Raw genomic sequence first — 21,703 nt, forward strand, 5'->3', positions numbered from 1 at the left:
AGTAGGTCACCGTGACCTACTTTCGGAAAATTTAAGGCTTTAATAAAATATTTCGGGTACTAATTGGCTTAAATTCATAAAACTTTGTCAGTTTATACGTCATGGGTCCTCGGAGTACAACAACTGAAAAGTAGGTCACTGTGACCTACTTTTGAAAATTTATGGCTTTAATCAAATATTTCGGGTACTAATTGGCTTAGAATCATTAAACTTTGTCAGTTGATGCGTCTTGGGTCCTCGGAGTACAACAACTGAAAAGTAGGTCACGGTGACCTACTTTTGAAATTTTATGGCTGTATTTAATATTTTCAGGAATTATTTGGCTTAGAATCTTCAAAATTTGTCAGTTGATGCATCTTTGGTCCTCAGAGTAGGTTGACTGAAAAGTAGGTCACTGTGACCTACTTTTGAAAATTTATGGCTTTAATTAAATATTTTGGGTACTTATTGGCTAGAATCATCAAACTTTGTCAGTCGATGTATCTTTGGTCCTCGGAGTACAGCAACTGAAAAGTAGGTCATGGTGACCTACTTTTGAAAATTTATGGCTTTAATTAAATATTTGGGTACTTATTGGCTTAGAATCATCAAACTTTGTCAGTTGATGCATCTTGGGTCCTTGGAGTAAAACAACTGAAAAGTAGGTCACTTTGACCTACTTATAAAATTTTATGATTATAATTTTAAAAAATATCTTAGGTATTAATTGGCTTAGAATCATCAAACTTAGTTCATGGGTCCTCAGAGAATGACAAGTGATAAGTAGGTCATCATGACCAACTCTCAGGTACTAATTGGCTTAGAATCATCTTGGGTTCTCAGAGTGTGAATTGGAATTTCAAGGGTTTATGTAAATATACAGGATACTTCAAATAGAAGTGATAGGTTGTACTGTTTATCAGAAGAGCGATTCAAGGCCCATGGGCCTCTTGTTAGAGATATTTTCCTATATATTTCTATGTAAAACTTTGATCCCCCATTGTGGCCCCACCCAACCCCCGGGGGTCATGATTTGAACAAACTTGAATCTACACTACCTGAGGATGCTTCCATATAAATATGACCAATCATGGCTTTGCTGTTCTTAAGAAGAAAATTTTTAAATAAATTTTCCTATATATTTCTATGTAAAACTTTGATCCCCCATTGTGGCCCCACCCTACCTCCAGGGGTTATGATTTGAACAAACTTGAATCTACACTACCTGAGGATGCTTCCTTTTAAATATGACCAATCATGGCTTTACTGTTCTTAAGAAGAAAATTTTTAAATAAGTTTTCCTACATATATTTATATGTAAAACTTTGACCCTCCATTGTGGCCCCACCCAACCCCCGGGGGCCATGATTTGAACAAACTTGAATCTACACAACCTAAAGATGCTTCCATATAAATATGACCAATCATGGCTTTGCTGTTCTTAAGAGGAAGATTTCTAAAGATATTTTCCTATATATTTCTATGTAAAACTTTGATCCCCCATTGTGGCCCCACCCTACCCCTGGGGGTCATGATTTGAACAAACTTGAATCTTCACTACCTGAGGATGCTTCCATATAAATATGACCAATCATGGCTTTACTGTTTTTAAGAAGATTTTTAGAGATATTTTCCTATATATTTCTATGTAAAACTTTGATCCTCCATTGTGGCCCCACCCTACCCCGGGGGTCATGATTTGAACAAATTTGAATCTTCACTACCTGAGGATGCTTCCATTTAAATATGACCAATCATGGCTTTGCTGTTCTTAAGAAGAAGATTTTTAGAGATATTTTCCTATATATTTCTATGTAAAACTTTGATCCCCCATTGTGGCCCCACCCTACCCCCGGGGGCCATGATTTGAACAAACTTGAATCTACACTACCTGAGGATGCTTCCATATAAATATGACCAATCATGGCTTTGCTGTTCTTAAGAGGAAGATTTTTAAAGATATTTTCCTATATATTTCTATGTAAAACTTTGACCCCCCATTGTGGCCCCACCCTACCTCCAGGGGTTATGATTTGAACAAACTTGAATCTTCACTACCTTAGGATGCTTCCATATAAATATGACCAATCTTGGCTTTACTGTTCTTAAGAAGAAGATTTTTAAAGATATTTTCCTATATATTTCTGTGTAAAACTTTGATCGCCCATTGTGGCCCCGTCCGACCCCCGGGGGTCATGATTTGAACAAACTTGAATCTACACAACCTGAGAATGTTTCCACATAAGTTTCATCTTTCCTGGCCCAGTGGTTCTTGAGAAGAAGATTTTTAAAAGGATGCCATTATTTTTTCACTAATTCCTAATTATCTCCCCTTGAAAGAGGGCGTGGCCCTTCATTTGAACAAACTTGAATCCCCTTTACCCAAGGATGCTTTGTGGCAAGTTTGGTTGAATTTGGCCCAGTGGTTCTTGAGAAGAAGTCAAAAATGTGAAAAGTTTACGGACAGACAGACGGACGCCGGACAAAATGTGATCAGAAAAGCTCACTTGAGCCTTCGGCTCAGGTGAGCTAAAAACACTAATTTGACAAAATCTAAAAAAGAAAGTTGGATTGGTAGGTAAAACGATCCAGAATATAGCCTGTTTAGTACATTTAAACCTACTCTAAAGTTCTTGAAAAAATCTATACAATAACCAGGAACCTTGCCAATGTCCTTAATATGTAAACTTAAGTCTTGTGAGGCCTGAATGCTCTTTATCGGGCACATTCTCGGTTTTTGATTTGGGTTTAATATTTGCCCATGCAAAGCCTTTTGCAATTTACCAGGTTGTTGATTTGTGGTCTTTGTGTTCACATTAAACAGTCTTTTTCAACATCAGTTTTGTCCCATTTTCTTCAAACATCAGATAATAGAGATGTTTATTTCCCAACAGAAAACTTTTTGTAAACTGCTGTTCTTGCTAAATTTGTGACAATAATCTTAAACTTAGAATTTTCACGGGAAAAAATATTCTGTTCCCATTTTTTGAAATTTTGAAATTCTTTTTCTGCATTTATTTAATAAGACTATCCATGGAAACAAGTATGCCTCAGACACTTGTAAGTTACACACTGTGTAAATAAACAATGTAGAGAGAAACAAAGAGTACTAAACTTGTCTAATGAATGGTTTTCATGATGTGCCTTTGACATTGAGATACTTGTACACAGTAACAGTAGAACTGTCCTCACTCCCGATCAAAAGTTGGTGTTGATCATCAACCAGTAGAGCATGGGGAGGATGTGGACATTGATTCAGTAGGAAACACAGGAACTGACCATTCTGGTCCAGAAGGTGGACACTAAAGAAGTCCTGGTGGTTCTCCTCCTCATACGGATAGTTGTAAGAACTACAGACCAAGATGTGTCCCAGAACATCTGTACAGATTCCATAGGGCAAGAATTTAGACCCAGATGGGTGACCTGAGTAGGTAAAGCGATACACCCCTGACCTGGTTACCACCACCAGCCTTTTGGCATTACAGTCTGACGTACAGATATCACCATTAATGTTCTCTGTGATGTAGTCTGTACTCCTGTATAGATTCTTTCCATTCTCGTCCTGATGAATGTCCAGGAGGCTCTCTCCTTCCTTGGTGTATCGCCTAACTTTCCACGTCTCCCCCCATTCTTTATCTTTCTTCATCCCCACCAGAATGTGTCCATTGATTTTAGAAGAATAGATGGAGCGTGGTTCCCAGTCTTCTGTGGTGATCAGTTTTGTGGTGTTCATATCACTGGACACTCTGAAAACGGCTGCCTCTTCTATATCTGTGTAAAGCAGTTCATCCTCTGTAGATACTGTGTGGTAACCTGTAAAATTTCTATTGGTGGATATTTTCTGCAAGGTGTTCCCCTCCATGTCACATTGAAGGAGGTTTCCTTTGTAATCACTGGCCCAGAACTTCCCGGACGGTAAGGGAGACAAGTGATAAACAGCATGAAGACTAGAGATGTTAATGTCCTTTACTTTTGTGATGGAGGAAAGAAACTCCAAAGTTGATGTTCCTCTTTTGGGGTTTGATGGAGATGGGGTTTGCAGCATGTTTGAAGGTGGTTGGGTATGTTGAATTTCATGTTTATTCTGGAAGAGTACACCAAACTGATTTTCTGTCTCTCCCTTTATGACTGAACCCTTTTTAAACTCTGGTAAGTCAGGCTCACTCAGTTCAGGAGCCTTCATCACAGGACTACTCGCCATCTCTCTACTGAATGTTATAATCTCTGTTGGTTTATTGGATGACATACCGCTGTTGTAGCTCTGTAGAATTCTCTGTATGTAGGAGATGTAATCTTCTGACTGCTTCTCTTGGTCGGCCAGTTCCTCCAGTATTAATTTCTCTGTAGTGACCAGCTTTTTATCATTATCGGTCAGTACAGCATCCACTACTGCCTTGAGTTCATCTGAACTGTTCTTCATGAATAATCTTGTTTGAGCTATTTCTTTCTTCACATCTTCTACCATTTCTTTCTGCATCTTCAGTTTTTCTATGCATTGAGGAAGAATGGTGTCACGGATTTTGACCAGGTTTTCCCGGCATTGTTTTAAGCTTTCATTGTAGACCACCTCAAGGTCAAGGACTCGATGACCATTGTGATTGGTGGTAAAGCATTTTGAACAAACTGGGATGTAGCAATCCTTGCAATACAGTTCTAAAACTCTGGTAGGGTGGATCCAACATTTTTCTGGTGGAAGTTCTTTTAACCTATCCTGATAAAGGACTATTTCGTGTACCCTGTTTTCCTCTGTGTGCAGATGGACATTTTTTCATTCCTCACAAATTCCCTGGTGACATATATTACAGTAGAACTTGGAATTTTTGCTACATGTGGTACACTCTATGTAATGCTGCCCTGTGCCTTTATTTTCACTCATAGTGGAAGATTGTAATAATCTGTAAAAAAAAAAACACAAAAAAAACATTGATTATTAGCTTCCATAAAGTTTCAATAGATATATCACTGGTCAAATTACATGACTCTTGAAAACCAAGGTCAGAGAATAAACAAAGAAAGAAAGACACCAACTTGGCCAGCCTAATGAATGTGTAAATGTCAGTTTTTCTGAACAGAAATTAAAATAAAATTAGGTAATTGTGATGTTAAAAGACAGAAAAAAATGTACAAAAACTTGAGCTTGTTTGGACTCAACATAACTTACACTCACCATGTTCACAAGACTAAATCATGATGGTTGCTTGCTACTTAAGAGTTTGTCATTTAATGTCTTTTGTAAACACTTATCATCCATTTATCTGCATGTATCCTACCATAATAGTCTTTTTTCTGAGTTGTTTTTCTTCCTGCTTAAAGTTTGAAGGAGTGTTTACTAAGTAAAATACTTGTGGGTTCCGGAATAATTTTAAAGGGCTCAATTTATTTGATAATATATTTCAATGGAGGTGTGGGGTGGGAGGGGGCTTCAAAAGTTTCATTTAAATGTATGTCTATAGAATGACAGGTTTATTGGTACACGTAATTGCGTGTACGTATGTTTTTATGTGAAAATTAACAATCAAGGCAGACGTTTTGATCTGCTGCACTTAACACAAATAGCATCAGATTTCAAGTACCTCATTAGAAATTACTGTCTACATACTCAATATGAAATCCGGATATACTATTATCCTGACTTACTTTTAATAATTTAACCCCAAGGAATCATTATTCATGCAAGTTACTTCAAATGATGATTGATGAATTTGAATTGCATAAAATGATTTGAATTTGTTACTTAATTGTTAGCAACTGGCAAGAATTTCTCCCCGATGTTTATCATTACTATGTCTCAGGTAGTTATACATTTCAAAATACGGTAGATTTTGTATACATGAAAAAACACAGTTAGTTTCTGGATCATTTAATTATGCCCCCCTTCGAAGAAGGGAGGGTATATTGCTTTGCTGCTGTCTGTTGGTCAGTCTGTCTGTCTCTGTCAGTTCACCAACAATTTCCATTCATATTCTTCGCAGAGGTTGCACATACTGAAATGAAATTTGGTATACAGATTTATCATAAGAATATCTAGGACAGCTTCTGTTTTGAGTACCATTGAGCAATTTTTGACAGAGTTATGCCCCTTGGACTTCGAAAAATTCCAATTATGGGGGGGGGGGGTGCATAAGTGTTTCACAGACATCTCTTGTTTATTTAAATGGGCAACATGGAGAGAGTGCTGATTACTACACACACAGACTACAGAAAAGTTAAGCAGTATAGGGGTTGTGCATTGTTTAACAGTTTGTTAATTTTCTTTCCAGGGATCCAACCAGAAGAGAGAAATCCCAGGAAGCTTTGTGTAAGTTAATTGTTTATGTTTCCATAGCAACCACACTGCTGTATTAACTACAACCCTATATGACTTTTCCTTCAAGTGAGACAAACCTTTTCAAATTTGTAGGACAAGTTCAGCACTTCAAATCTTGAAAACAGAAAATAAAAAAAAAATGATGCAGATATGTCCCAAAAGATACTAACACTTAACTAAAACACTGAGATATGTTAGACAATCAGTGACAGGATTATTGAAGCAGTCAATCTACTTGATGCTTGCATGTATTGCACATTAGTTTTATTACAGTTTATCATTTTTCACATTGCAGTGTTCCGTTTGAGTGTACATGTGGCGGAGGATGACGATGGGAAACCCCTACAGATCAGTCACTTCCCCTCAATGTCTGTGGAGGAAAGCAGCAGGGTGGGACTGGCCATAAAGAGTAACCACCTATCTATGGAGAGGCTCCTGATACAGACCATAGAGGTCAGGGGACTAGCCAAGTTAAAGGTAAGAATTACCACCTGTGTAAAGAGAGACTCCTGATACAGACCATAGAGGTCAGGGGACTAGCCAAGTTAAAGGTAAGAATTACCACCTGTGTACAGAGAGACTCCTGATACAGACCATAGAGGTCAGGGGACTGGCCAAGTTAAAGGTAAGACTTTAAACATTAAGTTCAACTCCAGAATTTGGAGCATTGAAATCTCAATAGATGTCTCGAATAACATGTCTACTATTTAGAAGTAAGTTGGAAGTCCCAAGATCTTTTTCTTCATGTATTTTAGCCTCAATATCTCATATCCACTAATATTGAAGAAGTTTTTTCTTGGCCCCATCTAGTTTGAGATGAGGAGATTTGACTGTAGTTTCACCACATTGAAATCAACACAAAAAACTGATTCTTTGACAAATAAATGATGTAAAATTATAGCAGCTTAAAACAATACATTTACATTGTTTACTGCATCATTTTCTGATACCTGATTTTCATTATAGGACCTTGCTAAGGATCTACAGAGGTTCACAGAGGGAGCTTGTGAGTACAACAAAATACACAGAACAGAAAAATAGTTTATTTCACCACAATTAGTGCTTCTTTTGACTTGGAGGTGATTTAACCAACTACATATAGTAATACAAAGCTTTTGAAAATGCCTGTGCCTTTTATAGGTGAGATTCGGGACCTGCCTAGTGCCCTACATGTCCCCCTGTTAGAGCCCTCCATGGAGTCCGAGAAGCTGAGGGTGATGGTAGACTGTCAGAGGGGGAACCTGCTGGCATCTATACCCGCCGCTAAAGGTCAGTCATGATATACTATTAACAATAGTAAACTGGCATCTATACCCACAGCTTTACCGGCATTTAAAGTTCACCAATTCTACATAAATAGTATTTACAGCCATAAAGCTGGCAAAACTGCAGCTAAACGACTCTGATTCTACACTATTAGTATTTAAAACAGCAACGTGCCATTCTCTGGCAATTGGTGAAGATTTGAATCGGACACTTTTTCAGTTGGTCGGATAATTGCACAGAACATCATTCTCTGGATATAGATATAATCTACTTTTGGACTAAAACTTAAGCAAAGTCATTCAAATATGTACAACTATTAAACAGTGACAATACTTTAATAGTTTAAAAGGTTATTTGAAGTTAAAAATGATTTTTTTTTTATTATTCATGTATTTGATAGATGTACAAGAGGTGGAGGATTTAGAAGAAGCTTTAAATGGAGACAGAAAAGGTTTGGACAGACTCATTAGGAATCTCAGGTAAAAAAAAAATATGGTAGCTAGTGAACAGAAAATTTCACTCTCAGGTTTATTAACTACATGTACATGGATTTGTAACTAAGACATTAACTTAAGTAAGACTCATTAGATTATCAGGTATGTTTATTATTAATGATGGAGATAAAAAAAAGTCTGGACACTATGTTACGTAGCAGGGAATTACAATGGTGCTTAATGAATGGAGATATTACTTGGAGCTTTGCCGTAGTGAAAGAATAATGTCAATTGATGGACTTGATCTGAGTTTATGTAAATTAACATAATTCTATTCTTCAAAAAAAATCCTTAAAAAGGAAAATTATAAACCTCGTCAGAAGTATTTATTGTAGTAAACTGCTCAGTTCTTGATTAAATACTTGATTCTTTATTAATTTTAATTATTAATGATCTTATAGATTACGTTTGTGTGTGATGAGATGTGAGAAGTCTGCCCAGTACCTGCCCACCACCTGTCAAAAGCACCTGTCATTCATCAATCTGACCAATCACCCGCTGGAAAAGATCAGCAAGTCCCGCCTATATATCAGAGTTCCAAAGCAGTCAACATTTTATCTTGTAAGACAGTACTATTAAAGGATTTGATGGAATTAAAAAATGCTTTCCTGACCATTACTTTCATAATCTTTAATTGTGGTCTTTCTCATTAAACTTTTTCTCCAGAAAAAGTATGATTCAAGGGGAATAATTATTGGAAACCACTGACATGTATGTCTTTTTTAAAAAAAAAAATTCCAAGGGGAAAAAAAAAGAATTCTGACTTACTGCTTTTATACCAAAAAGATTTTTAGGACCAGTTGAAAATTTCAGGTGGTTGAGCTGCTAGAAGGGGACACCACAGTGAACTATAAATATTACCTCCTGGACACCACACAGTGCACTGCGGACGGCTCCGAGATAGACATCAGTGATGATCCCTGCTCCAAACTTTATCTGAAGGCCGGGAGACTCATACCACTGGATGTGTACTCCTTCATCCACGGTCCATTCACCAAAATTTACGGTGTGTAAAGTATATCATTTACAAGGTTCTTGTTAAAATTTAAGATGGATGGAAATTGTTGTTATTTTTTTGTCCACTCAGAAGTTGATATGAAATCAATGTTAAAGTAAAAGTAAAAAGCAGATTAAGTAGATTTTGATTTAATGTAAACTGCTTTCAAAGCTGGTGCAATTAAAATTCATATGTTAGAAAATTCTAGCAGTTGTTGGTAAAATACTACATAATTGTACATACATGTACAAGTGTATTTGTTTTGCAGATGAACAAGAACAAAGTAATATTGAGAGCAAGAGAAGAAAGAGGAAGGTTGGATATTATAAATATATTAAATGCATGTCATAAATTGTGTCATGCCTAAGTGTGACATCACAATCATGTATCTGAATTAGAATGAATATGAACTGATGTATTCTGTCAAATATCTATATGCATTTGGTAGAGTGGAGCATTTCTTTGAAAACAGACAAGTAACATTTATTTGGAGTGGGGCGGCCTTTATATATAATGAATATTTTTTTACTTGCAAGTAAAATTTTGGTGAGAATATTGATAGTGAGATCCAACAAACAACATTTTAGATAATGCTGGGAGAATTAAGAGAGCCCCCTGTTAAGAAGACCAAAGGACATCCATACTTTAGTCCTGAACTAGCCTACATCTTAGCCAGCTGTGAGGAGAGAATCCCACTAGTCAATCTAGGACTAGAGGTAAGATCCCACTAGTCAACTTACGATTAGGGGTAAGATCCCACTAGTCAATCTAGGACTAGAGGTAAGATCCCATTAGACAACCTAGGTCGTACTAGAGGTAAGATCTCATTAGACAACCTAGGTCGTACTAGAGGTAAGATCCCATTAGACAACCTAGGTCGTACTAGAGGTAAGATCCCATTAGACAACCTAGGTCGTACTAGAGGTAAGATCCCATTAGACAACCTAGGTCGTACTAGAGGTAAGATCTCATTAGACAACCTAGGTCGTACTAGAGGTAAGATCCCATTAGACAACCTAGGTCGTACTAGAGGTAAGATCCCATTAGACAACCTAGGTCGTACTAGAGGTAAGATCCCATTAGACAACCTAGGTCGTACTAGAGGTAAGATCTCATTAGGCAACTTAGGACTAGAGGTTAAACCCATTACTCAACCTAAGAGTAAAGGTAGGATCCTACTAGTCAACTTAAGATCCTACTGGTCAATTTAAGTGAGATCTGTCTAGTCAACTTAGAACTAGAGGTAAGATCCTACTAGTCAACTTAGCCTACTGGTCAGTGTAGGATTAGATGTGAGATCATTCAGGTCAAATCAAGACTAAATAAATATCCTATCGGTCAGTATGAGATTAGAGGTAAGAACCTTGTATATTCAGAACTGGAGGTAGGATCCTTCTAGACTGTAGCATAGGGTTAAAAGCAAGATTCTATCAACATACATGTACATGAACTTGTAGGCCTACAGGTAAGATAGTTTTAGGACACGGATGCAAAAAAAAAAAAATACATTATAAAAATGTTATGAAACAGCTTTGAACAGGCCTCGTGAAACTATTACTAACTGTATTTTTTTATGTTTTTTTTTTCAGTTTGAGAAGAATGGTGTGGTTCACACAGGTGTTCAGGCAGATTGTGAGGGAACCTGCTTCTGTCTTTCTCTACTCAGGTACACTCACTGTATAATATACATGTATGTAGTATTACATGGCCAAGTGTCAACATCTATTGTTTTTTGTGCACTAATAGCTCTCTGATAGATCACATACTATTGGAACTTCTGTGAACTTTTCAGCATGCCTGATGTGGAAGGTTTGGGAGAGGGAATGTGTGATATGGTCAAGAAAGTGCTGCTGTCAATCAAAGTCAGGATCCTAAGTAAACCAATGAGAAACTGGATTGTAGAGGTAAGGGAAAATTAACCAATGAGAAAAGAAGATGGTGTACTAGGCAAAGTTAACCAATGAGAAACAGGATTATATGGGAAAAGCAGCCAAATGAATGAGATGTGGAGATGTATGTGGAAGTAAAATAGTAAATCATAATTTAGTCACTGACAGATAAATGAAAATTTAATAACTTAAACAGGAAAAAAGAATCAATCATCATAAATTGAAAAGCTAACAAAAAAAGGAGTTGAAGAATCAAAGAATCACATTATATGCTAAAATTAATTATACAGTACTGTATTTATTGTATGACCATTCTTCTTCAGTTTCTGATCTCAAAGCCACCATTGGAAAGTTCAAACAGAAAGGAACAAGGTATCTATTTTATAGTGAATTTATACAAATCAAAAGTATTTTGCGCTAGAAGAAAGTCAAGAAAATACATGAAGATTATGAATATTAAATTACTTTGGCAGGTCCTGTACAAAGAGTTCACATCATGATGGAGCTAAATATAGATAACCTTAAGAAAGTGGTCAAGGACATTCTGGATGAATGGGCAGGAATCTGCCACCTGTACAGCATTGTACATGAATTTGCAGAAATGTACACAGGTAAGTGTCCTCATGGAAATGTACATAGGTGTATGTATTTATCCTCACCGAATAAGTTTTTAAAACTACTTGCATCAGTGATTTTGCAATTGAGATGAGATTTTTGAAGTATCAGCATTAATGATGAAATGTGTTTTCCCCTTCGTATTAAGTGTACATTATTTATCATTTTTACAGTTATATTACATTTCATACTTCATTTCAGATGTGAGGACAGAGCTTGGATCAACAGTAGACATATATTCCTATGATTATCGTAAACTGTCAATGTTATATGGACCTAACAGAACTAGTGTGGTAAAAAATCTTACAGTAAAACTTAACTTGTAATGTAAACCTTGACTTGTAAGGATATGAAAATGCTGAAACTCTATATACAAACATGCTTGATATTCGGAAAAAAATTTCTGTATATATCATCTTTATAAGTGAATTGTACATATAAAAAAAAGCTTTCAACAAGATTTTCATTATCAGCTGGATTGTGATTATGTATTTATGTTTATTGTTTACAATTTGAATTTCTAGATAAATATACAATGGAAGGGTGATGCCAAACAGTTTAATGTGACACTGGGGACTGTGGGTAGTTCTACAACAGTCAATCCACACACTATTCTTCTGTCTCAGTTCCAGAGGGAACTCAACCACACTCGCTCGCTGGCCCAGATTTGTCAGGTAAGACACCCACTCCCCTGAACAAACACACATTATTCCTCCTCCCCCCCCAGCCCATACACACAATACTTCTGTCTCAATTTCAAAGGGAACTCCACCACACTTGCTCATTGACCAGCCCCCCCCCCCTTCCCCCCTCATCTTTTCTCATGCACACACAGTCTCCACATCATCCAGACTCGCACTTACTACTGAGAGAGGAAAATCTCACTTCTTCACTGGCTCAAAATTTGTCATATGAGATCAATCTTACTTTTCAACTCAGACTCATATCACATTGACTGATATCATCTAGAACATGCACACAGCACTAGGGGAGGGAACGCTAACACACGTGTTCATATGTAGGGATTTCTGATTTAAGACTCTCAACCCTCCCACTCACATTATTTGTTAGAACCCCCCCCCCCCCCCCATCACATTACACAACATGTCAAATAATACTCCTCTGTTACTGCCCAACCCACTTCTTCCCAGTCACTGATGTCAAAGTAGAGACTAACATGATTTATTTCTATATACCTGTACCTGTAGGTTCTCCATGAGACTTGGGCACCAATGACCTCCATCAACAAGCTGAGTATGTCCTTAGTACAGGCTGCCGCTACAGTAAGTTATGGAGCACTGTTGTTTGTACATGTAGTTGACGTAGTTCAAATATCATTGAGTCTCTAACTTTATCAAAGTTTTCCAGTATTATCATTTCTTTGAGCTTTAATCACTAAGCTTCAGATATTATTATGCCTGTAAATTGATGCAAAAGAATCTCTCAAACATGCAGACTTTTGTTTTTATTTTACAGAATGTGAAGCAGCCAATGCAAAGTTTTACATTGATTCCTCAGTCTACCACCCATGTACGAATAGCATTTAGGAATATGTATCTTTATATATATATATACATGTGAAGAATATTACATTGTCATTTCAACCCAGGCAGTGAACTACAGTGTTTCAATACCATGTAGATCTAATGTGAAGTCTGTGCAGTTATCTTAGATACATGTATATTAAAATAAATTTAGTTTGCTGTTCTAGTATATGTATGTTTTGTTGCATTATTTTTAATGTTCATGAAAGAATGATTGTTCTTTTGTTGACATTTCTTTAACACCTATCAGATCTTGTATTGATGTCCATTTCCGTAGTAACAAGATTGTTTCTGTTAGAGACGGAGCGTACAGTTTGTTTGACAACAGCAAGGCAGTGGATGGATTCAGTCCCACGTCTATGTTCAAGGTCAGTCATCTTTGTTCAAGGTCAGTTACACATGTACAGTGTATATTTAAAATTGTATGATTAAGAATCATCTAGATTGATTAAGTGCTTGTCTGCAATGTGAAGAATGTAAAAAATGCTGTCTTGAAGGTCTGCTTATTTGCTTAGACTGCAAGGTAACAAAATTCTTATTTCTTCATGAATTGTATTACATGGGATGAAAACAAAAAGAATATTAATTTTACAGTTTTCATTTTAAGTTAACAAAGAGTCATAAGTCTGTAAAGTTCTAAACCTGTTACAACACACTTGGATAATTATACAACTTTTTTGTATTTTTCAGCATTTTCTGAACAAGTGCAATTTTTCATTCTAAGTTAAAATATAAACATAGTTTGTAATTATGTTATAAATCAGTTAGAACACACTTTACTTATACAAATTTGTTTTATTTGTCAGCATTTTCTGAACAAGTACGTGGACGATGCCATAACAGGCAGACACACACACAGGATGTCTACCACAGAGGATGACAATCCCCCGTCCCCCATGGATTCTATAGACATCTTCAGTCTCTCCACCCAGCCCCCCTCCACAGGCTCCCCCGCCTCCAGACAGAGGGAGACAGGCCTCAGATTTCCTATGACCCCACCCTCAAATCCCCACACCCCAGCTTCACCCAGTGCTGCCAGGATCTCGGGGGTAAGTGCTCTGATTTTAACCTAAGACCTCTCTTATACTGTATTTATTTGACTTCTCATATATTGTTTTTATGGGAAAAAATGAAAGCATTATCAATTTTTACAGTAATTAACCTTTTTTAAATGCTTGAAAATTGTTGATTTCCAAGTTCAATATATATAACTGAACAAATTTTCCCTTGATTTAAAGGACTGTATGTATATGTTACAGGTGACCCCCTCCCCCTCCACAGCTCTCATTGGCACACCCTCCCCAGGTACCCTGCTCAATGTGGGATCTCCTGGGAACCCCCAGCTCCATGTTCCGTCCCCAGGATCTAGTGCATTTGTCCCTGCTCCCTCCCCACAATCCCTGGGGATACACATGCAGAGCCCAGCCTCGGGATTCATGGGACCACAAGGTAAAGAATAAATGATATTATACTTAAATGTTTATTACATGTATTTCTTTTATGTACTCCTAATAATCTCTATTTTTACCAATAAATTTTTGCAAGAATATGAAGTAAAATCTTAATGTATATTCTTAGAGGGGTAGATAAAATTTATTGAAGTAAAGAATGTGATTATCTGTATCAGGTCTAGATGTAGGATCCCCGTTCACCAGTGCTAGTCTTGCCATGCCTTCCCCTGTACAGAGGAACTGGCCTAACTCCCCCTCAGTGTCCGGCCCCTCCCCAGCATCCAGACACACGGCACACTCCCCGGGTAATCCTGCACTACACTCCCCCCAGACACAGGTCAAGGATGGGGATCACAGTAAATCTACAGGTAAGACTTTAATTCAAATTTACAGGTAAGTTGTCACAGGAAATCTACATATAAGATGTCACAGGTCGCAAGAAATGTACAACATAGTATCAAAGGTGAAATCCACAGGAAAGATGTCAAAGATCAGAGAAAATCTACAGGTCTTTGGAAGAATATGGGTTTCAGTTTATCAGGTTTGAAGAGTACAGAGGGAAAGTGGTCCTAAATGCATTAATTTTTTTCTTTGTTTTGAAGAAATATTATCAGTTGAAAAGAATGTTTGTAATAATTTGTAATTGTTAATCATGGAAATTTAAAAAAAAAAACATGTAAAATAGAAGCACTTAACACATTGAGTAAACATAAGAATTTAATTGTTTTATGGAACATTTTTCAGAGCTTCTCCCTAAACATTTAGGGAATTTTAGGGATGAGATAAATTCTTGTAAGTTTGTAAAACTCTCAAATGCTGCATTCTGTGAGAACAAGTTTTAAAGCTGCATTAATCTTTTACTTCTGAGGCTGGCTTGGTTAAAGTGTTATCTTGTCAAAACATCAAACTGGAAGCATTCTGTCTCACTAATCAACCTGGTCTCTCTGTTTCTTGTGTATAGCTTTAAAAGTCTTGTGAACATGGTAACAAACATTGGTTATTAATTTCTTACTAGTTCTGAAGGGAAATAATTGCATGTATAAAACACCTACTTGCAGACTTTCTTCCATAAATCTGGTTTCATTTATCCTTCAGTGCATTGTTTATGTAAATGCAATTGCATTATTGTAATTTCTTTTGAGATCAATTCTCAGTTTGATTTTATTATTATTTTATTATTATGATTGCAAATAAGTATCATTATATCTTTACCATTTAACTTTTCATTTTCAGTGCTGAGTCACACCACTAGAATGCTTCCACAGCGAGCCTGGGCTGCATCAATCCCTACCCTGCTATCCCATGATGCCTTTGACACACTACTGACCCCTAATCGATCTCAATCCCTCCCGTACACCATTTCCTCGTCTCCACTGGAGAGGTTCCTGGGGAGTGTGTACTTAAGGAGGAATCTACCAAGACTGATTCAGTCTGAATCTGTAAGTCAGCTGAAATACGGACACATTCAGTCTGTGTCAGTCCTGTGGTACAGTCCCTGAAACGTTCTACTTTCCCATTTTTCCGTTCGCTCACCGTTCATTCACCGTTCGTTCAGCGTGCGTTCACCGTTCGTTCACCATGCTTTAACCATTCGCTCTCCGTTCACAGTTTTGCGTTCACCGTGCGCTCGCGTTCACCGTTCACAAAGCGTTCAGCGTTCGCTCTTCGTTCCGTTCACTTTGCGTTCACCTTGCGTTCAGCGTTCACCTATCGTTCAGTTTTGATTGTCATTCGGAACTCCGAAGTGAAAGGACTTATCTTTTTGTAGGTAAGGAGTTACAGGTTTTTTTTAATTTAATAACTAACATATCGTGTTTGAAGAATCATTATTTCATGGGGGAAAAATATCTACGATATATATATGTATTATTCTAACTTAGCTGTTAGGTTATTTATAAAATTACTCTGGAAAATAAATGTTGTTATAAGCACATTCTGTACCTATGTAGACCGATGCTGAAATATTAAATTTAACTAAGGGCGATGTGCAAATACTTCAAGCACTGCAACAATTTGTTGTTTTAATTTAAATTAAGTGTTTGTGATATAATTATCCAAGTAAAATAATTACGCAGCAAAATAACAAAAATATTTATTTCTAACACATTTTTTTTCAATTACTATAGAAAAAAATGATAGAACTAGTTCTGAGAGTTATACATAGTACTGCGGATATCCTGTTAATTTATTATCTTTGGAGCGAATGAAATTGATAGTGTGGTTAAAGGAAATATTTATTTAAAATGTAATGCATTACAGAATTTTCTCTACTATAATATGTTAAGTTTATAGTTATAGAGAAAAAAATTCTTTCTTCACCGTTACTTTATATGTTTGCCATTCGATATGATTAATACCCCCCCCCCCCCCCTTTTCCCCCTAAATCGGTTACTTAGACAGTACTGTATTTCCAGAATATTTTAATTAACATTTTTAAAAAAAGTTAAGGTCTTTTTTAGAACAAAAATTTCAGTCTCAAAACAAACATGCATCAAAACAAGTCACAAAACAATAGTAGTTCAAAATGTACACGTGTCGGCGGTGGTATTTGAAACTGGCAGAGAGTATGTTTCAAATTCAAGTGTTAATGCCCAATGTATTTTATTCATTTATTATTTATATGTTGGAATCAAGTCTAGAAATGATAAAAATAAATGTTATAACTTGTTGGAAATACTCGCACTTCGCCTTCGATGTGACGAAACTTTCACACCTGCACAGAGTCGAATGATTTTGATTGACTGCACAAGCACGTGGACTTCGTGTGAACTTGAAGCAGGAAAATAAAAACGAGTCTGACTGTTAAACAAATGGATATGATTTGTTGATTTAAAAAAAGTTACCTTCACTGTCTGATATATTTAGAAAAAAAATTCAGAGTTTTTGTTTGATATAGGTACAAACATTTAGTGAAGCCTGAAAGGAGGGGGGGGGGGGCTAAAACTGAATCTCTCTCTCTCTCTCTCATTTGTCTGTTTAATAAACACTATAACAGCATATTACTTAAATATCAAGTTCTGAAAATTGAATTTATAACAAATAATATGAATATGCATCTTTGTATTATCTTGTCCGAGTATAATCACGGCCATCTACAGATACATGTAGAAGTCTGCTCAATAAATCATCATGAAAAATAGAAATGACACAATATATTATTGTATTAAACATTTAAAATACGAGTGTATAAATGCAAAACGTCCACTGACTTTTGTAATTAATCTTTTTTTCATTACTTTACACGAAATCGCCTTGACACGGAGATATATGAGTGGATATTACAACCGCTTTAATTCATTCTGTAAGTCAGAAGTTTTCTCTGATTTGTTATCAAATAAGAATAAACATTTTTATTTTCCAACTAAAAAAAAACCATCTTTTATACTTCAGCGTTCGGCAACAATTACAATGTTTTAATGCGATAAAAATCGTGTGATTAAAAACTTAATGTGCATGCGTCGTCTTTCTTAGGACAATTTTGGAGAATTTATTTTATTGACTTATTTATTCATTCATTTATTGGTTTACTTATTTATTATTTATATATTTATTTATTTATTTATTTTTGGCACCTAAACATTATAATACAATAAAATAGTTTCAATGCAAGGAAAAGATCAGAGGCATTCCGAATATATCGTTCATCTTGCGTTCACCGTTCGTTCACCGTTCACTTTGCGTTTGCGTTTGCGCTCCGTTCGTGTTCTGCGTTCGCTCACCGTTCACACATCGTTCACCAAGTTGCGTTCACACATCGTTCACTCACTGTTCGCTCTGCGTTCGTTCACCGTTCGTTCACCGTTCGTTCAGCGTTCGCTCACCGTTCAAGTGGGAAAGTAGAACGTTTCAGGGACTGTATAACTAGGTTGGTCATTCTATAAATACTGATAATACTGGACATTACTTTTACACAGTTTAGTATGTTAAAACTTTTTGTATGATAAGAATACCATGTCCTCAGCTCCAAGCAGGTTATTTTTTCCATCCCAATATGTTTGTTTGCTGTAACAGTTTTAGTAATTCTGTATGATGATTTTTTTGCAGCTGACCCCGATGCGCTCCACTGATCCTAACATCATCTCATTTAAAGTAGAGACTTTACAGTTCCATGTCAGCTTTAGTAACAACCTACAGAGTCTACACATGAATGTCCAGTCAGTACCAGGTAAACAAAGAAAACAACAGTTCTGAATATTTCAATTTTTCACTCTTTATAGGTCATTTGGGTTTCTCAGGTGACGGATGGTTATAGATCTTCTAAAACCATCTATACTACTGGACATCCTGAAGGCCTGTTTCATGATTTTATGATAATGAGCAGATAGCCTTATTCCAAAATTGCTTTTAGGAACAAGGTCTAAGAATATGATTACCAAGTAATGAATCTGATATTGTCATTCATGTTACTTGAGTCCAGAGTTTCCAGGTATAGCTGAGTTATTCATATCCTGAGTAAGGCCCATGGGTCTCTTGTAATATAGATGTCTTAGAGCTGATTAAAGTGCTGAAGAGTCCTGTTTTATAACACATGTTTATTTGTAATTTTTACACTGCAATATACTACGTTATTTCTCACAACTGACCTTTATTTCTATTTTACAGAACACAGAGATCAATGGAGTATGGAGGTCCTAAACATCATACAGCAGTACTTTGATTCCAAAGTAAATACATCATATCAATTTGTCAGTCAAAAACTTATTGTGGCATATCCTGATTCACTCAATAGTCTCAAGTCCCTCGATGAATTGTCACTGTTCACAAAAACATATTAAAAATAAATGTATTTGATGAACATAATTCTAATAAGAAACTTGCAGTGAAAGCTACCAAAATTATAATATGAGATTTTCTCCTGATTTTCTGGTAATTTCATTGAGCTATAAATCTTTATTTACTGGGTTTGTTTCCTCCTAGGTTGCCTGTCCACCCTACAAAGTGAACGCCCTGAGAGCATTCTGTAGAATACTAGAGACCCCGATCAGAATCCTCAAGGACTGTGTTCAGCTCATGAGATTAGAATTGGTATACTATAAAGTTCTATATCTTATTACTACCAGTCATTAAGGGTTTATATCATAAGATGTGTTTTCTAGACACTTACTTTATGAACTCTGTGTGTGTGTAGAGTTAGGTCTTTCAACAAAAAAAATAATTAAGTATTGTATCTCTATTAAGTGTATGAAAAGCAAGTCTGAGTTGAAAAAAAAGCTGACTTGGTTTCACAAGCCCAATATCAAGATCATTTACTGTGTATTGCAGGAATATATAATGTATCATCAAAATTCCAGTCGTGAAAGAAAAGGTTTGTACTTTATTTTTGCTGTTGTAGATGGGTCCTAACCAGGCCAGTGGTATGAAGTGGTCCATGCAGTGGTGTTTAACTGTACCACCACAGGCGGCCTTTGTGGCTCCGGCAGGGACCGCTGCAGTCGCAAAGAACAAACAGATCAAGATGTTACTCATGGTAAGTGTTCATATGGCAAAATTTAGTTTGTCTTTTATTTGTTGAAAAAAGTAAAGTAACATAGTCTGACAAGACATTGTTTGACTTGCATGTACCTTCATAAATCTCTCATTTTATAAACTGATCAGGATTAGGTATTCTGTTTAATATCATTGTACTATGTCAAACTTGAAGGAATTGATGTGAATGTGTTGAGATATAGTGAAGTAGTATATAGTAGAAGCAAAAGTCCTCATTTGTCTAATACACGTATATCACATTTTTCAAACATACAATGTACATTTTGAAACATGAAATGATGTGATGTGGCTTGGGGTATTACTCTGAATTATCACGATAAATGAATTTCACTATCAGGATTGACCTCAAACATTTAAACAACATGTAAAATAGAGTTGTTACTGCTATACTTTCAGATACAGTTCACACGTATCCAGCCTCCATCCGGCCAGGAGCCCCAGTCTATCATCGTCCCCCTCCTGTATGACATCAGTGCCAACACCATACAACACATGGACCCAGTCAGAGGACAGCCCCAGACCCCCGCTTACATGGCCGTGTCACAGCTCCTACAAAACTTCTACCACGCCCAGAGTGCCGAGTGTATACTGTACCCCGCTGTACAGCACATCATGACTAACCTTAACTTATAGTGCTGGGTATTATGAACCCAACGTACATACATACAATCTCACATTTCCTAGAGAACTTTGTAAATGCTCATAGTGCTAACTGGATGCTGTTTTGTGCTGTACTAATGCAACAAATCTTATGACATATGTTCTCTGGCTAGTTTTTACTTCGGTTAAAGCCATCTAATATCCAGGACAACAATTTGATGCTTTACTTTAATGGGTTCATGCTTCACAGAAAGTGCATGCAATAAAAAAAAGCCATCACGGTGTAATCACAGCTGCATTAAATTATCCTGCTTATTCAATAGCCATGAAGCTTTGTTGGAATCTATATTTTCTATGGATGTTATTTATAAACTTTTTACGAGACATTTTTAATGAATTAACTGTGAAGCTGTTTTATTTGCAAGGAACATTAAATGTACAAAAAGTATCTTTATGTATTAAATCTAAAGTAAAAATAATCTGATAATTTCATGAGACACTCTCTTTTATTTGTGAGTATTTAAATCTTGGAGAATATGTACAAGAAAATTTCATACTTTATAATGTGCATTGTACATACAGTTGTTTAAATAAAAATGTATTGATGCTTACAGCTGTCTCCTTTGTCGCTGTACTCATGTTCCATTAAAAAAACCAAATGAATACGGTAAACATACTTTTTTTCTGTGTAGAATAAATTTAAGCTAAGTATGCAGTCACAAAACTCTGTGGAAATTTGCTACAGGCGTATTTAAATTTCAGAAAAGACACACAATGGCAATCCTAAAAAATATGTGTAATTTTTCCATCGCAGATTGAACAGAAATTTTATTTACAACCACGTTGAAAAAACTGTTACATCTTCTGTAGTATAACCAGCTAAAGTGAGATGTTTGTGGAAATGAGACGGGGGTTCTTGGGCCATCTTAAGGCTTCCAATTGGTCATAAGCTATGCCTTGGTGGTGGTGGTTGGGGGTGGTAGGGGGCATTTAGTATTCAGATATACTTATGGAATAAGCTGTTTCAAGTCTTGTTGAATGAAAAAAAAATAATTTTATAAAATGTTTTATGGA

The 21,703-nt window shown here is 36.3% G+C and overlaps 1 protein-coding gene across 2 annotated transcripts in view; it reads left to right on the plus strand.

Moving 5' to 3' along the window:
* LOC133186301 (mediator of RNA polymerase II transcription subunit 14-like) overlaps positions 1–21,703 on the plus strand; it is a 44,624-nt gene that overhangs the window by 11,227 nt on the left and 11,694 nt on the right. Inside the window, exons 11-37 of one of the 2 annotated variants that reach the window (XM_061321522.1) lie at positions 6,240–6,277; positions 6,582–6,763; positions 7,253–7,292; positions 7,427–7,555; positions 7,953–8,031; positions 8,448–8,607; positions 8,860–9,052; positions 9,312–9,358; positions 9,631–9,759; positions 10,633–10,709; positions 10,836–10,947; positions 11,256–11,304; positions 11,406–11,543; positions 11,749–11,840; positions 12,072–12,221; positions 12,756–12,830; positions 13,024–13,100; positions 13,342–13,459; positions 13,898–14,140; positions 14,351–14,540; positions 14,719–14,910; positions 15,776–15,981; positions 18,587–18,707; positions 19,145–19,206; positions 19,460–19,567; positions 19,875–20,009; positions 20,426–21,240. In XM_061321522.1, the coding sequence (XP_061177506.1) occupies positions 6,240–6,277; positions 6,582–6,763; positions 7,253–7,292; positions 7,427–7,555; positions 7,953–8,031; positions 8,448–8,607; positions 8,860–9,052; positions 9,312–9,358; positions 9,631–9,759; positions 10,633–10,709; positions 10,836–10,947; positions 11,256–11,304; positions 11,406–11,543; positions 11,749–11,840; positions 12,072–12,221; positions 12,756–12,830; positions 13,024–13,100; positions 13,342–13,459; positions 13,898–14,140; positions 14,351–14,540; positions 14,719–14,910; positions 15,776–15,981; positions 18,587–18,707; positions 19,145–19,206; positions 19,460–19,567; positions 19,875–20,009; positions 20,426–20,662 (3,379 nt within the window). In that variant the 3' untranslated portion in view covers positions 20,663–21,240. Of the gene's footprint in view, positions 1–6,239; positions 6,278–6,581; positions 6,764–7,252; positions 7,293–7,426; positions 7,556–7,952; positions 8,032–8,447; positions 8,608–8,859; positions 9,053–9,311; positions 9,359–9,630; positions 9,760–10,632; positions 10,710–10,835; positions 10,948–11,255; positions 11,305–11,405; positions 11,544–11,748; positions 11,841–12,071; positions 12,222–12,755; positions 12,831–13,023; positions 13,101–13,341; positions 13,460–13,897; positions 14,141–14,350; positions 14,541–14,718; positions 14,911–15,775; positions 15,982–18,586; positions 18,708–19,144; positions 19,207–19,459; positions 19,568–19,874; positions 20,010–20,425; positions 21,241–21,703 lie in introns of those variants that run through there. The other variant, XM_061321523.1, reaches the window with a different exon arrangement.

Source organism: Saccostrea echinata, unplaced genomic scaffold (genome assembly GCF_033153115.1).
Source record: "Saccostrea echinata isolate AGI-Se365-2 ecotype Australia unplaced genomic scaffold, CSIRO_AGI_Sech_v1 ptg000013l, whole genome shotgun sequence".
NCBI lineage: Eukaryota > Metazoa > Mollusca > Bivalvia > Ostreida > Ostreidae > Saccostrea > Saccostrea echinata.